This window comes from Apis laboriosa, unplaced genomic scaffold, assembly GCF_014066325.1.
Source record: "Apis laboriosa isolate Shangri-la unplaced genomic scaffold, ASM1406632v1 scaffold66_cov157, whole genome shotgun sequence".
NCBI classification, from domain to species: domain Eukaryota; kingdom Metazoa; phylum Arthropoda; class Insecta; order Hymenoptera; family Apidae; genus Apis; species Apis laboriosa.
The window spans coordinates 225,378-241,020 of record NW_025224076.1 but is presented as its reverse complement, the minus strand read 5'-3'; the positions used below and the strand labels follow the sequence as shown (position 1 = coordinate 241,020).

General features: G+C 39.3%; 3 protein-coding genes across 15 annotated transcripts in view; 1 reads left to right on the top strand and 2 right to left on the bottom strand.

Moving 5' to 3' along the window:
• Positions 1–4,169, top strand: part of LOC122718631 (3-phosphoinositide-dependent protein kinase 1) — a 479,613-nt gene extending 475,444 nt beyond the window's left edge. For all 6 annotated transcript variants that reach the window (XM_043943831.1, XM_043943832.1, XM_043943834.1 and 3 more), the window contains one exon: positions 33–4,169. In XM_043943831.1, the coding sequence (XP_043799766.1) occupies positions 33–143 (111 nt within the window). In that variant the 3' untranslated portion in view covers positions 144–4,169. The remainder of the gene's footprint in view (positions 1–32) is intronic.
• Positions 4,170–4,334: 165 nt separating this feature from the next.
• Positions 4,335–5,824, bottom strand: LOC122718623 (aprataxin). Of its 3 annotated transcripts, none has more exons than XM_043943817.1 (4): positions 5,769–5,824; positions 5,045–5,353; positions 4,819–4,952; positions 4,335–4,743 (listed from the first exon to the last, which is right to left on the bottom strand). In XM_043943817.1, the coding sequence occupies exons 2-4, from the start codon at positions 5,332–5,334 to the stop codon at positions 4,583–4,585; spliced, it is 585 nt and encodes a 194-aa protein (XP_043799752.1). In that variant the 5' UTR covers positions 5,335–5,353; positions 5,769–5,824; the 3' UTR covers positions 4,335–4,582. The 3 variants fall into 3 exon arrangements, with proteins under 3 accessions (XP_043799752.1, XP_043799753.1, XP_043799751.1); XM_043943818.1 differs by having other exon boundaries at positions 5,680–5,808; XM_043943816.1 differs by lacking the exon at positions 5,769–5,824 and having other exon boundaries at positions 5,045–5,448.
• A 2,163-nt stretch (positions 5,825–7,987) lies between these two features.
• The window catches only part of LOC122718624 (myocardin-related transcription factor A-like), a 153,613-nt gene continuing 145,957 nt past the window's right edge, over positions 7,988–15,643 (bottom strand). For 3 of the 6 annotated variants that reach the window (XM_043943823.1, XM_043943819.1, XM_043943820.1), the window contains 9 exons: positions 15,107–15,403; positions 14,531–14,946; positions 13,863–14,147; positions 12,362–12,502; positions 11,839–12,022; positions 11,473–11,772; positions 10,736–11,352; positions 10,122–10,637; positions 7,988–10,016 (listed from right to left, as the gene is read on the bottom strand). In XM_043943823.1, coding sequence (XP_043799758.1) covers positions 9,663–10,016; positions 10,122–10,637; positions 10,736–11,352; positions 11,473–11,772; positions 11,839–12,022; positions 12,362–12,502; positions 13,863–14,147; positions 14,531–14,946; positions 15,107–15,403 — 3,110 coding nt within the window. In that variant the 3' untranslated portion in view covers positions 7,988–9,662. The remainder of the gene's footprint in view (positions 10,017–10,121; positions 10,638–10,735; positions 11,353–11,472; positions 11,773–11,838; positions 12,023–12,361; positions 12,503–13,862; positions 14,148–14,530; positions 14,947–15,106; positions 15,404–15,643) is intronic. The other 3 variants (XM_043943825.1, XM_043943821.1, XM_043943822.1) reach the window with 2 other exon arrangements.

The window sequence follows — 15,643 nt, the reverse complement described above, 5'->3', positions numbered from 1 at the left end:
TTATTTCTAATCTTTTACATCCCGTTTTACAGCCAAACAGAACGTATTATCTGGAAGATCCCGAGGGATTCGCATTGGAATGGTGTAGAGCGATAGAGAATATGCGAGTCCATTACTACGGCCTGCAGGAGTCCACCGCTTAAACAGAAGACTGATGAACGGAAATCGTGTTTCGGATGGAACAGAGCGAATGAACGTTTCACCGATTACGGTAATCACAATGTCCGCGAGATTTCGATCGCGGATATATCATTATCCGTTCGTGGCCAGAGGAGGCGTTCGTATAGATCGTTTGTTAGCGTTGTAACTCGGCGTTAGGAGGAGGGATACATTCTAGGGATAGGATTAGCGTTCTTCTAACGCTTTCGAAGCGTTATGTACAGTTTAGGAAAAATTTTCTAGGTAAAAATTTAATGTGTCGGCGGCCCTCTGATCAAGCTCAAAAGGGATACGTCTCACGAGAGGAGAAGAAAAAGCGTATCGAAATCGTGCAGTTATCCATTTTTTTTTTTTTTCACTAATTGTATTGTTTTGCTATTTATTGTCGAATTCGGATGAACTTGATAAAAAAAGGCTGCACGGCGTCTTTTAGCAACTGTGAATTACACAGGGAAATAGCGAAATTTGTAGCCAAGGTTTTTAGCTGTGTATATATTCATTCGCACAGCGTTTGAGCGCCGCGAGTGACGTAACGTTCGTGATCGAGGTCGCCTGATCCTTACTTTCGTTATAGAGAAAGGAAAATAAAACTGTTCTTCATCCGCGCGAATTTCGTTAAATATTCACGATACGCAATCGAAACATCACAATCAAAATTTTAATCGGGTTAAGCCGATGCTTCGTAAATATTTAAGAAAAGAAACGAGGAAAAATAGTGTACCTGGTTGAACTATAATGGAACGGAGATTAATATAGATTAAGATAGTGAATGAAAATCAGGCGTGCATCGATCACACGCGTTTATATCATAATAGCAGCGTGTAGTAATTTTGTTTCAAATATAGTCAAAATTAAATATAGAAAAATTACAGGCGAGTTTTTTTAGAAAAGAGAGAATCGACAGCAACGTGAGAGATCATGTAAATTCGTACGATAGTTATCTGCTCGCTGTCGACTTATCAACAAATCTAGAATGTCAATTTATATAGTCGAAGTTAATCAAAAAAAGAAAAAAAAAAAAAGGAAAAAAAAAAAAAGAAAAAAAAAGGAAAAAAAAGAAAAAAATGCAGTGGGGACAACATTGCCGCTTTGCAGCTTTAATAAAACAGTTTACGTTGCCTGAAAGGGATTCGCGGAATTTTGCGCGTTGTTCCGTTGAATCTCTTGCTCTCTTCATTATTACAGTATTCTTCTCGTTATTATTCGTTACCCCCCCTTTTTTTTTCTTCTCGATACGTTGTAAATATTAAATCGCGATTTCACGAAGAGCAGGCTTCGTAAAGCATATATCAATTGTATACATATAGTTCTATATATTTGTAAGTACAAAGATCGTTGTCCGACCACGGCGTTTTTTCCATTCGTTTCTTAGTTCGATTTACTTTGTCTCCAATCTGGCCCTCGCGGACACGATCGAAAAATGTGTGTATAGCCGGGAACTAGAAGGACAGTGTTTAGATCTTAATCGGAAGGAATAAATTTTAGTAGTTGTTTAAAAATGGAAGATGAGATGGAAATTAGTATTTGTTGTACAAAAAAAAAAAAAGGGAAAAAAGAAAAGCGGTGGAGATTGGGAAGAATTTTCTCTTCCTGCGGAAGATTTGTGAAACAGGAATGTGACCTTATGAATTAAGTAGATAGGTAATAGAATCGTCTATAAAAAAAAAAGGATAGCTTTAAGAGTAGTACCCCCGTATAGATTTGCGAGAGTCACACACACGGAACACATACACTATCACCACACTCATTGCGTTCAAACTATTGTCGTTGTCATTCTTACATATAATTTTTTTCTAGTATTTAGTAAAGCTATTACGATTGCATCGTTAGCGATATTAATTCTAACTATTTCATCGTATTACAAACGTATAAGTATTTTTTTCCCCTCGTAATTGTCGACGTATATTTAAGTATAAACGATTCTGTTTCTCTTCCTTTTCTTTTCTTTTCTTTTCTTTTTTTTTTTCATTTTTTTTTCTCACGCGCGATCTTTTGTTAATTTATTATTCGCCGTACACGTCCTACGTTTATTTATTTTTTATCGTTTATATTTCCGCGTTAGATCACACGCCTCGTTTACGCGTAGATCACATACAGACTTAGTACTACTACCGCTGCCACCACTGCGATCATTATTATTAGTGCTATTACTATTACTATTACTATTACTGTGTCCATTACTATTGCTATTATATTATCATTGTTGCATACGTAGATACATGTATACGTATGCGTGCGCGTCGCGTGTATATGCGTATGCACGTGTTTATAATGCGTTCTGTAACTTATATTATTACTATCCTCTTTAGATGTAATTTTAGATACTTTGTAAATAATACTGCCAATTTATCGCGCATCGACTTCCGAAACGCTATTCGCTCTCTTCGTGCGCGACCAAGCCGTGGCCAAACTGTACGATACAGCTGTATATTATCTATACATAAATATTCTATATACACATATATATTATATATATATATATATATATAAAAAGGTATATATATACACATAGATGCATACAGTTATATAAAATATTTATGAATTGTGAATAGTAGTTAGGGAAATCGTGTATAAACGTTCGTTTGTAGGTTATAGGCCGAATACGCGCTTAGGTTAATACTTTGTTGACGTTACCTTTGCCACGACTCGATCGCGACCACTTCATTATACGTTGTACTATAAAAACATCCATATCTCACCATCTTCTCGCGATATTTAGGAGACATAAACAGGGTATTCGGAGAAGGGATTTGATGGAGAATAGTTTGGTCGTCGTGCCTGCGAAGCTGCACGAGTATGCTCGAAATAATGGTGGTTCGTTTACGGATCGGCATTGTCCTTGTGCCCAGTGGCTTTCCAAAATGACCGCTTTTGGCGTGCCACGTACGGTGCTTGCGGGCGAAAACGGGGCGCACAGGCTCGACGATCGTCCATTCTCTCGTCGTTTCTCTCTCTTCAACTAGTGAGAATCGATCGCGAGGAGGTATCCGATAGTTGTCGCTAATTTCCTTCTTTCCATTTCCTATCCTTCTTCATCCATGCAGAATAGCGTGTCGGTAGTATTAGATAAAATGAAGCATCAACGCAGTCTTTCTGTCAAAACAAAAGCATGCGTCGAGGGCGTTCTCAAAATTTCAGAGGCGTACGAATATTGCTTTATCAGAAAAGACGCTTCAATCGTTCACGGTCGAGTCTGATATTATAGTTCCTCGTTGTCTCGACGAATTGTTTCCTTTTCGAAGAAAGAATGCGTTCGATGTTCTATCATCGATCTTGGGAACCGTTTTTAATCGCGGATCGGTGATACGGTGTGCGGCACTTGCGTTTCCATTGTTGTAAACTTTGCAGGTTCTACGTTTTATGCAGACGTTGCAAACTTTCAGATGGAAATGTATATATTTTTTTTTTCCTAAGCGCCGACTCCTATCGAGGGGAAAGGTAGTCGCTTTTATTAAATAGTTTTCCGTCGGTTTTGGAGACTGGTCTTGAGATTCCTAACCTCAAAGGGCGACGCTTACCTCCTTTTTTATTATAGTTCACTTACTCTAGCTGAACTTAACAAAAAATCTCTAGTGTGTTTGTTGAGAGGCGTTCGACGTGAAAGATATAGCTAATTTAATTTATACGCTCAGAAGAGAAAAAAATACTTAAAAAATCAAGAACATGTGTATGTAAAAAAAAAAAAAAAAAAGAAAGAAAGAAAGAAAACATTCGAATACACTAATGTAAATCACGCAAGCAATAACAACAAGGCCTTGCGATCATTCAAATGCCTACCGTTTCGGCGTAATAAGGACGGTTCAACTATTAATTGCAGTATTACTAAATGTATACAGACTAAAATACACTTACACGCCAATACCTACACAACAATTTACGTATACACACTAAATACTTCACATTGGATAAGAAGACTCTGTAAATAGTTAGCACGTAATTGATATTATAGGCGACAAACCTATTAATATTAACATCAAATTTATTTATAGTAAATTTTCCGAAATATCGTATATATTTGTGTTATTAATCAACACAACCTTTCCTATCCTTATTTTATCATCAATTATAATTAATTAATTATAATTGATTTAATATAATTAATAATTTATAATTAATTTCGAATAGTTTTGCTTTTATATTTAAATTATATGAAAGAATTCTAATAAATTTTTGGTAAGTATATACAGAATGGAGTATTTATTTATATTACAATTATTGTACACTGCATACTAGTTACAATATTTAAGATAATATTAATATTGCATAAGAATATTTTTATCATTGAACTGAGATGTAACTTAAAGAATTACAGAAAAACACGTCTAGTTATATGAATAATTTATTTCATTTAAATTATCCTGCGTGCTACATTGACAGTAGCAATCCCCTTAATGTGTTAAAATCAAAAGATTTCTTTTTTAATTTAATCAGATAAATGTATTAATAAATGTCTTTTTAAGTCCGGCATATTTTTTGGAGTGGCTGGACATTTGTGACATTTTAATGGCGTATTCAGATACTGCGCACTTTCCTCAGATTTCAACTTTTTTAATTCACCTTTCTCGCGCAACTGATTACAAATATCTGTAATTTGTAAAAAAATAAAATATGTTTTTTTATAAATGATATGTTTTTTTTAAAAAATAGAGATATATTTACCTGTTGAATGTAAAAAGAAAGGTGTTGTAAATGAATTCCAATGGTATTTGGTCTTTAGACAAGGACTATTAAAATCAGTACTTATTACGTGTAAATGTAATCTGTGCATGCTTGGTACAGCATGATATCCAATACTGTATAAAAATAATATAAGTATTATAAGTATATGTTGTATACTTATAATAACTTAATTTTAATGATATTAAATATAAATATCTATACATACAGGAATTCAAATTCCTTATGTTCTTTAGTTAAATCTTCAGCAATAGCATGCATATGTAATAATAAATCTTCATTTTCTTTTTTTACATGCCATAACGATGGAATATCTATTTTTGGTATGATCAAATAATGATTTTGAGCTTTTGGATATTTGTCTTTAATGACAATTATTTTATCATCTTCTTTTACTTTATATCGAGGATCTTCCATAGAAACAAGTAAGCCTGTTGCCCAATGGTGCTTCTTAGGGGCTGTTGCATCACTTGATGTCACTTTTGGTTTGCGTTTCATTGTTATTTTTTGATTGTCACTTTCAACAAATTGTAATTTTTACTATAATATATACTCACACAATGAAACAAATTTTAGGTAATTTGTCCTTTTTAAAAATAGCATAATGCAATACTATAAATAATAAAATACCAAAATACGGAAGAATATATAATTAATTCAATGTTGTTTTATAATTATATTATAACTTGATTCACTTGACAAAAAAATATAAAGACTTAAAACAATTATCAATCAAAAGTATTTTTTAGTAATTTTATACTAAAATAAATTAGTGTATAAAGATCAAAGAGGTTATGTTTGTGATATGATGTGCATTATAAGATATAATACATTGATAATTACATGAAAATTGATTACGTTTTATTTGGGAAAATATTATGCGCACATAATCACTATACATGTTTATAAATTTTCATGTCTTTTGCACTTACTCGATTTTATTCTACTTTATCTTTCAAAGTGCGAAATAAAGTTACTTCAGTTTGACATTTATGTATAGATCAACTATTATTCGAACTTATTTAATGCGCATGAGTATGCACATGCGCATTTAGATAGGTTTTAAATTTATATCTATAAAAAAATTCTAAATATATGTAGTTTTAGAAGAATAAAAAGATGAAAAAAAATAATTTAAAAATGATTAATTAAATGAATTTAAAATATATTATGATGAGGTAATAATTAAAATTATCGACGAAACAATCGATGCAGAAAGAAATAAATAGGTTATTGAATAACTTTAAATTTATTTATTTACTCAAATGGAAGGCAATCGATAAATTTGCAACAAATAAAAATAAATAACACTCTCTCTAGCAATAATTACGTGATCGTTACTTAAACGTACATCGTTACAATAAATTCATAGATACTTAACAAAACTTATATCTTTTTCTTTTTCGCATGCTCATACAAAATATGTTCGTGTGATTGTATGTATGTGTGTTCGCGCGTACGCGTGTTTGTATTACATTATTTTTTTCACTTTCAGTACAATCTCATGTAGCTTGTTATTACAAGTATATGTCACAAAAATCTTATATACAGACGAGTTTCGTCCCGTAGAATTTCTAATCGCTCATTTTTTTTTGTTGTTGTTTATATATTCATCCAACAATACTCATACGTTCATTATACAAACAAAGACACTTTCACGCGTCTCATGACAGACTATCAGATTCGCACAGCCTGACAAATCAATCAATCGATAGATTTCATGATTCATGATTCGAAGAAAATGAAATAATTACAGGATTGCAATGCTAAGCAACGATATGTTAAAAAAAAAAAAAAAAAAAAAAGAAACAAAAAAGATGAGGGATCGTGCGCCGTATGCTGATCGATGTCATCATATGATGTCGTTCGCTTACTTGCAATCACTTATACGTGACTGAGTTTTACAGTTGCTTTATCCTAAATAAATTCATACAAGCAAGCTCATTTTATGGACGACATATCGGCAGCATTTAACGACTCTAATTTTACGTATGATACAATATTTTACAACACGATACAAACTTTTATTGTCATGGCAACGGGTGGTATAATTATAATGACGAAGCGATACGCGGTGGCAAGGGGATTTTTGGCACGATTTTTTACCCCGATTATGCACCATGTTCTCTCCTAATTTTCGTGCATATATTTTTCTATTTGCACGATTTGAACTTAAATGCAGAATTAATAGCGTAATCACAAAGCTATTTCTAATAATATTTAATCAAACAAACAAAATAAATGGTACGAGCTTCGTTCATTTAAATGCATCGATTTTGAATTGACCGCGTAAAGATACGCGAGAGGGCACTGCAAATTCAGTAGTTCAAATATGGCGCGACTGAACGTTGCTCTCGAGTTTCGTGCCGAATATTTCTTGTTTTATTAGCTCATTTTTACTTGTGATTACGTTGAATAGTGAATTTCTTAAATAATTATTTAATATATAGTGTATTCGGGAAATGATTTTCGTTGAGAATGAGAATTATTTTGCAAAATATCGCAAAATAAAAATTACGAATGATTGGTTGGCTGCTTGCTACGAGGAGCATGGTGTCTCGGGGCTTCATGTGATGTTTCTCTATTGCATGTGAACGTTTGGAATGTTGCATATTTTTGCTGCTTCTTTGTGCGATATGGAGTGAACAATGATGGTATGTACTTGCTTGCCAAACTGCCACTTTTGATTGTGAAAATAGGGGATCATTTGAATCGATAAAGCAGTCTTTGCATCGTAAATTTGAATTCACTCATTTGTCCAGCAAACAATTCAATTGACATACTTGTTTTAATAGAAATAATATGAATTAAAATAATTTTATTGGACTATAACGTAAAAGATTGCTTTGTGATTCAATTGTGACATTTTGAGGAAAATTTGATAGCTCTAAATGGGGTTTCAATTAGCACCATCGCTGATCACATACGCTAAAATCGTTTCGATGCACTCACATACATTTTCACATACATTAATCACGCTAGGTAACATTGCATTCATTACATTCGCTCTTTATTACCGACTTAGGCAGTGCGATCCTTTATCGTTACGTCGGCGTACGAAGCCACTTGGTTCTGCAAAGAATGCCTCAGAAAAATGCAGGACTTTACGCTTTCTATTTTATGTTCATTTATAGTATAATAACACGAAACATAATAGAAAGTTTGTTTATTGTATATAATATTGCCTTATATGATATGATTCAATCATTATAAACATGTATAATTCCGAATTGGACATAATGCGAAATACAAAGTTAGGTTAGAAACTTCGGTTGATCAATTAAAATTCTGAGACGAATTCTTCTTAACTTTTGCTCAAATATATGGACAAAAGCGCGGCTCGTGGTACGCGTAGCTTCGATCTCTTGCTCATTTGAAAACATGGAATGTCACAAAAACAACAAAAAAGATTCGTAAAGGGAAACGAAAAAACAGGAGAACCGCACAATACCCTGACATCGGTATACTTTTGTCCGCACCCATTCCGAAAATTTTTATGCGATTATTGATTAAAATATGTATGTGTAACCACTAACATCACATGCTCTGCCTTAGAAAAATTATGTATAGCTGTGCGGGAAAGCCGTCGAACTTTCTTTTTCCTTTTCTTTCTTTTTTTTAATTATTTTTTTTCCTTTTTACTTCTTCCAACGCATGTTTACTTTCGAACTCGGCATACAGCATTATATTTTATATATATGCATATGTATACGTGTATACATATATACATACATGTGTTTATATATATATATATATGTATATGTATATATATATATTCTCGTAAATAATTATCCCAATTATAACATTATAATTGAATACGGTTTTGTTTTGCAGAAATGGGATCGACAGAAATGAGATTGGATGAGGGAAGCATACGAGAAAAACATATACGCAGCTTTCCCGTTTTCCTGTTTAACACACACGCTATTCGCAGTTATTAAAACTCAAGCAACACACGACTGTAGAGTGGATAGTAAAAACTAGCTAAAAACGCTCGTAAGGAAATTCTTTGGAGAATTTTGAAGATATCGTCGTTGTTGTCTTACTTCCATTTGCGGGACGTATCCGCTATTTCGTTTAGTGGTTCGTCCTCGCATATCTTTACCTTCGTTTCTTTCGAATGAACGAGATACGATCGAGATACGCGATATCGTTTTCCAGAAACTGAAACTGTTTTTTGAGTTCTTGATCTCGAAGTAGCAACGATTACAGAAAACGACTCACATGATTCCAATGCTCGATCGATTCCGTGAAACGAAAGAACGAAAATTCTGTGCATTGGTACTCATACTGACCGAGGAAGACCAAAGTATACGTGGCATTCTCTACTGACAATTATCTTCTATTATAAAATCCCTTAGAAACGATTGCTTCGTGGTCTTGTTCTCACCCTTGTGTTTTCACGCTACGATCCTCTCGCAATTTTATGCACCTTTTTTTTCACGCTTATAAATTACTCACCTAGAATTTCGAACTTCGATTGAAAATTATACAGCTAGTTATTCCTAATTTCTTTTTTTTTTCTCTCTCTCTCTTAAGAAAGTTCTCCGCTTGATAACAAGTAGCATAAGTTTTACGTGTAATAAGTACAATTCTTTTAACGTTCACGGGAAGTTGCACAGCGCCGAAGTCGCTGGAGAACAATGTCAGAGGCAAGCAACTGCAAAACGGTTCGTAAAAATGCACCAAAAAAACAGTCACAGACTAATCACAATATATAGCACTTGGCATTGCCGTTGTTGGATCGTCTTTGTGCTTCGCTGGATCTTTTTTCGTTTCCCGTTGATTTAAGTACACAAGGCCGAGCTCCGAGGAAAGATCTCGGGCTAGGTCGCGAAGTCGACTTTGTCCCAGGTTAAAAGATCGGAAGACATCTTGAAATCAGAGTCCTCCATGTTGAAGAGATCAAACGGATCTTGGCTACTGGCTAGCAGCGGATCGTAAATATCCGTGCCGCTCGACAAACTCGTCGGTGGCGCCGGTTGATGATTCGCCACTGTCGTGGAAGAAGTTGGAGGAGATTGCGGCATCAATGAATCGAGCCAATCTGGATCATCCATGTCCATGGGCATGTCGCCGATGTCCATCAACTCTTGAGGCGCTTCCATCTTTACACCTAAGTCGCAATCCAATTGACTGAAATCCATCGTGTCTAAGGTCTCGAGATCTAGCTCGAGTTCCTGAAATGTAAACGCAATACATGTATTATCATTTCATCAATGATTCGAGTAAGTATCTTGGATTAATTTCGAGCGATCATCATCCGCGATCATCGGGCTCGATACCTTAAGGTCTAAATTCGCGTTATCCGACGACGTTACTTCTTGAGGAGGTTGAGGATCGGGCGACGCTTGCTGATTTGACTGCGGGCTGAGAAGCATCGCGGCGTCCAGCTCGCCCTCCGAGGTTAACAGGTCTGTGTTGAACGAGGAGATCTCCTCTTGCTGCTGCAACTGTTGTAACGCGGTTGGCAGCTGTATAGAGAAAGTTGCCAGAGGCAAAGGAGGCGGTGGCGGTGGCGCCGGCGCCGGTGAACTCACGCAATCGCTCTGGGAAACCTCCATCGCGATGGGGCTGATCGGACTGATTGGACTAGCAGCGGCGAAAACCAACGAATGACTTTGGCTATCCGCTGGCGCTGTGAACACCAAGTTTTGCTGTAGCTGTCTGTTGGGTGTAGTTGGCGTTGCCGGGTCCTGTGCGGCGCTCGGTGGTAATTCGCCATTCTTGATCAGGATCTCCAGCACGTCATCCACCACTTGACTCTTGATATGACTTTTTTGAACTGGTTCAATTTTTACCTGAAACGGAATAGTGTCGTTTAAACGAAACTTGAACAAATTCTTCTTCTTCTTCTTCTTATATATCTTTTATATCTGTTGTAGGTATCATCGTTCACCTTTAATAGCTTCGCGGCTTCATCGTACTGAGGTGGTGGCGGTTTTCCATCCTCCGCGGTAACAGTTTGTTGCTGTTGTTGTTGGGCTTGTGCCACCAACGCGCTCAACAATGTTCCATTCAATTTCGTAGGTTTGGGCAGATTAAAAACTATCGCAGCAGGTATTTGAACTGTCGCGCTGTTCTTCGTCTGGTTCTTCTTATTGTTAATCGCGGTCAAAGTCGAAGAGTCTAGAATGGCAGTAGTGTTATTTGGCTGTGCCTGCAGGAACGCTGCGAGGCTAGCTTTCGCGTTCAGCTGTTGGAACGTAGCGTGTTGTTGCTGCGTCTGCTGCTGCTGTTGTTGTTGACTTTGCTGCTGCTGCTGCTGCTGCTGTTGTTGCTGCTGCTGCTGCTGTTGCTGCTGCAAATGCTGCAACTGCTGCAAATGTAACGCCAGCTGCTGCTGCTGCATCTTGTTCTGTATATGTTGCTGCAGCACCAGCTTCTCAGCGTGAACCGTAGACGGTTGGGTTTGACGGATCTGCTGAAGTTGCTGTTGAGATTTGTACAATTCACGTTGCAACTCTTCTATCCGTTTCCTTTGCTCTTTGATTATGTCGTCTCCTGAAACACGGACTACATCGTGAAAACACCGACGTGTGTTGCGCTCCGAAAAATTCATTTCTCGAAATTTTAATCTCTTGTCAATACAATATTATAATTCGGAAGAGGTATATATCGGCAAGTTTGAAGTACCTGGAGGACTGGATGGATCATCGTGCTCGCTGCCATGCGGTGAATCGGTCCGTGGACTGTTCGGCTCGTCCTTGACCGCGGAGCCAGGACTCTTGGCATGAGAGCTAGACTCGTCGGATGTCATTGGCCCCGGAGTGTCCATCAATATGTGGCCCATATGCGTCACGTGGGGCCCATTCGAGCTAGACGTCGAGTTGCCGCTAGACGATTCCGTGAACGGCTTCAATCTCTCGATCAGCTGCGGCTTCGAGCCAGATACAGGCAAGTTTCGACGTTTCAACTCCACTTTGAGATCACTTACTGCAAGGATAACGATTTATCTCGACAATTAATCATTCTCTATCCAAACAACGAAGCGATATTCACCTTTCATATCTTCCAATTTGCCCAAAGGCCTCAAAGGTGGTTGCTCCGAGGGATTGTTGGAGGAATTCGAGGGTGCGGGGCTCGGTGCGTTCAAGCTGCTTCCGCTAATGCTACCAGCGTCACTTGCCCCGCTACTGTTCAACGACAATGGCTTTTGCGCTGCCGGTAGAATGATCTGAGGATACTAAACAAAGTAATCGAATTACGCAACGAATTTTTGCTTATACACACACACACACACACAAATATATATATATATATATATATACACACACATGAAATCAATGTTCGAATTGGGTAACCGGCGTTGGTTGTCTCGTAACCGAAGCTCGATTATAAATTTAGACGTGATAACGTAATTGCTATGCAAATCATGGTGGAGAAAGTAGATACGTGGCGTTAACGAGACATATCCGGTTGAGATTCGTCCATTCGCTTGTTACTAACGAGCGTGGAAAGTGGACGCTTTATAACGACTATTTCTAATTCCCTGCAATCACTTTCTTTTTGACTTTCCGTGTACCTTATGCTGCCATTCGAGCTGCCATTGGAGGAATAGCTGCTGCTGCTGAAGAAGAAGCTCGTAGCTGGTCTCGCCGGGTGGTGCCGAGCCGAGACCGGAAGTCGTGGACGACACAGAGGTTTTCTGCGCGTTTGGCGGCCCCTGAGAACAATCGTTCAACATCAATCATTATTAATCATCGTTTCGCAAAACGTTTGTATATACCTCTCTCCTCCGACAGAATAATCATAAACAAGAGAAATCACAAGATAATCTAATTTCGTTTTTTCGATATTTCAATCAAACTTCTTCTTCTTCTTCGAGAGAGAAAGAGAGATTCGAAGTGGAGGCTGATGGACGAAAATGAAGTTACTTAGGTTCGTAAGAAGGAACGTATGAGAGGGCAAGGAACGGGTGATAAATGATACATCAAGAAGATGTTTTCTGCGCCTTCATTTGCACGCCCGTTCACACCGGCCACGCCACATCCCGAATGTTTCGGGAGTCTTTGGCACCTATCACGAACTTGCCTGGCCCTCTTTTCCTCTTTCTCTCGCTGCCACTACTACCCGGACCCCCTTCGAACACCGCTACTTCGCCGCTTCTTGGCTTCCTCTCGCTCTTAGGCGCAATTAGCGCTCGAATTACTCAGAGCTAACGAGGTGGGCCTCGGGCTTCGGGCCCTTCGAGAGATCGCGAGAGTTAATCACCCGATACGATCTCCTTCTGCGTTTCGCCCTCTTCCCTTCGACTATAGAGAGAGAGAGAGAGAGAGAGAGAGAGAGAGAAGGGAGAGAAAGAGGAGAGAGGGGAGAGAGGAAGAATCGGTTCCTCGCGGGCTACGGGAGCCGAGATTTACCGACGGTCCGTACCCCTTTTTATTTTGCTTTCATCCCTCCCCCTCCGTCCGCTCTTACTCCTTTTTTTCTTCTTTTTTTTATTTCTTTTCCTCGGCCATTCCCGTCCGCTTTCTTCTCTCCCGTTTTGTCCTTTTTTTCGCCCCTTTCGAATTTCGTGTTTCTCTCGTTTGCTCTTTGTCTAAGGCCTCCCACCCTCCTATCTCTGTTTTGTCTTTCTCGGTCTCGATCTTTTTATATCCCGTTCCGTTTTTCGTCCCAGTTTCTTTCCTATCCCTTCTAGTCGCCGGTAGCTGGTACGTACGTTTCGACGATTATTATTTTATTCGAGAATAAAGGCGGAGGTGGAGATTTAAAATTTTACACCAGCCCATAAATATACACGCTACACGTATTTTTACTTTCGCGTACGGCCAAGTTTAAGCAATATATTCGCACCTTGCGGACATAAAAGCTGCGCGGCTCACGCCCACCGGTTTTTACCTGACAAATATAAACGGAATTATAAAAGAGTGAAAGTATTAAAATGCCTACGGTCGATTCATCCTGTTCCTCCTCTCCTCGTGCATTATACAATGCTGATATACACATATGTTGTTGAAGAATCTCCTTATCAGAGAGGATATACACAAGGAAGGGAATATAGATCGCAACGAGAGACTTACTTTGTACTCGTGAAACTTGATCGTACGTGTCTTCGGTTGACTCTTGGTCTTGGACTTCTTCCTGTTCTTATCCTTGCCGGGCGCGTCGCTCCTCTGACACGTGGAGGCGGCTATGGGGCTCGCCTGAGGCCTGGGGGTGATGGCGGCCGGCGGTGGTGCCGGTGGCGACGCTATCGAGATATTGGAAAGGGGGCTCAGGCTGGACGTGGTCGAGCCCAAGGACATCGGACTCGGCGCCGGCGCCAGTGGAAGGAGGGTCGTCGATGGACCGTTTGTCTGACTCGCCTGTTAACAGAGATCGTTGCTTTTCTTTTTTTCCTTTTTTTTTTTTTTTTTTTTNTTTTTTTTTTTTTTTTTTTTTTTTTTTTTCTAACTCCCGTCGAATCCTCGATTAATCAGCTCGCATCGGTGCGCCGCCAATTTATGAGCAGCGCTTAACGTCCGACGTAAATCTATTTTTGCCCCCCCTCTCCTTTACCCTTCGATGCTTTTTCGAACATCGTCGTCGAACCATTCTTCCCCCCCCCTTCCCCTTTATTGTCCCCTTCAATGTCTTTCTTTCTACAGAGAGGGGGAGGAGAGGGGGGACGGCCGTTATCGTCCATCTACATCGACCGATAAATCAAGCATCCCCATCCAAAGAGGATTTACGCGGTCCCTCGGCTCACCTGCGTGGAAGCATGTTGTTGTTGGTTATGCTGTTGATGAGATGATTGCTGCTGTTGTTGTTGCTGTTGTTGATGCTGCTGCTGCTGCTGTTGCTGTTGCTGCTGCTGTTGCGAGCCGACCACGGTGTTGCACAGCTCGGCGAAAGTTTGTATCGTCGACTCGTTGGACGCTTGTTGGAACACAGGCGACGTGGACGAGACCACCACGGCACCGCCTGTCGTCGGAATACTGAGGGAGACGGTCACTATCCCAGCCGAGGCAGCCGCCGTTTCCAGAACGTCCGACCGGGACTCCAGCTGGGGCGAGGGCGCGCCTTCCGAGCTCTGGGAGTCATCCTCGAAGGTGATGTAGTGGTCTGGGTGTTGGGGCTTCGTTACTTGGCCCTCGCAAGTGGCCTTGAAGGGAATGTGACCCTCTGTGCGGGGGGAGAGAGGAGAAGAAGAAATGTTGGAATGAATCGAAAGATGTACGCTTCGAAGAGAAAAAGTGATTAAGCGATGCTCTTTTTTTTTCACGAGGATCATCTTTGATCATCGATCAAAGAGATTCGTTGAGTTGAGGCGAGGCGAGCTCACCTTTGACCGCCCTTTCAATAGGCTCCTCCGTGTGGAGAATATTCTTTTGGATGAGCTCGAGCGGGCCGGGTCGATGACTGAGCTGGTCGTTCAGCTGGTCGGCTAACCTGGCCTTCTTCAGCATCCGTTGCCTCTCGGCCAGGCTTGGATCCACGTGACCCACATCCTCGAGGATATGCTGCCTAACCAGCTCCTCCCTGCCTGGTCTCTGCTGGATCTTCGCCTTCAGAAGATCACCGGTTTTCGCCCGTTCCAGTTGCTTCCTTTGCTCGTGGAACGCCGGTGGTGTCTTCAATGCTAGGGGAAAAAAAAAAAAAAATAAGAAAATATTCGTTATTATTCTTCGACAAACGAAGTTTACAAAATTTTACATGTTCGTGAAAATCGTTTAAGAAATTCAAGTTGACAGATCTTTGGAAATTTTCGAGGAGCGGAGCAAGATTCAAATATAGATTCGAAGAGGGGGAATCGAAATGTTTCGAATCCCATCCTCTATTATCGAAGACTAAGACTAAGAAATCGGAAACAACACGCGTA

Excerpts from the sequence above, each read along its gene's own strand:
- LOC122718623 (XM_043943817.1), bottom strand. The coding sequence starts at position 5,334 with ATGAAACGCAAACCAAAAGTGACATCAAGTGATGCAACAGCCCCTAAG. Across the intron at positions 4,953-5,044 it reads CATAAGGAATTTGAATTCCT|TATTGGATATCATGCTGTAC; the intron begins GTATGTATAGAT and ends ATTTTTATACAG. Across the intron at positions 4,744-4,818 it reads TTTCTTTTTACATTCAACAG|ATATTTGTAATCAGTTGCGC; the intron begins GTAAATATATCT and ends TACAAATTACAG.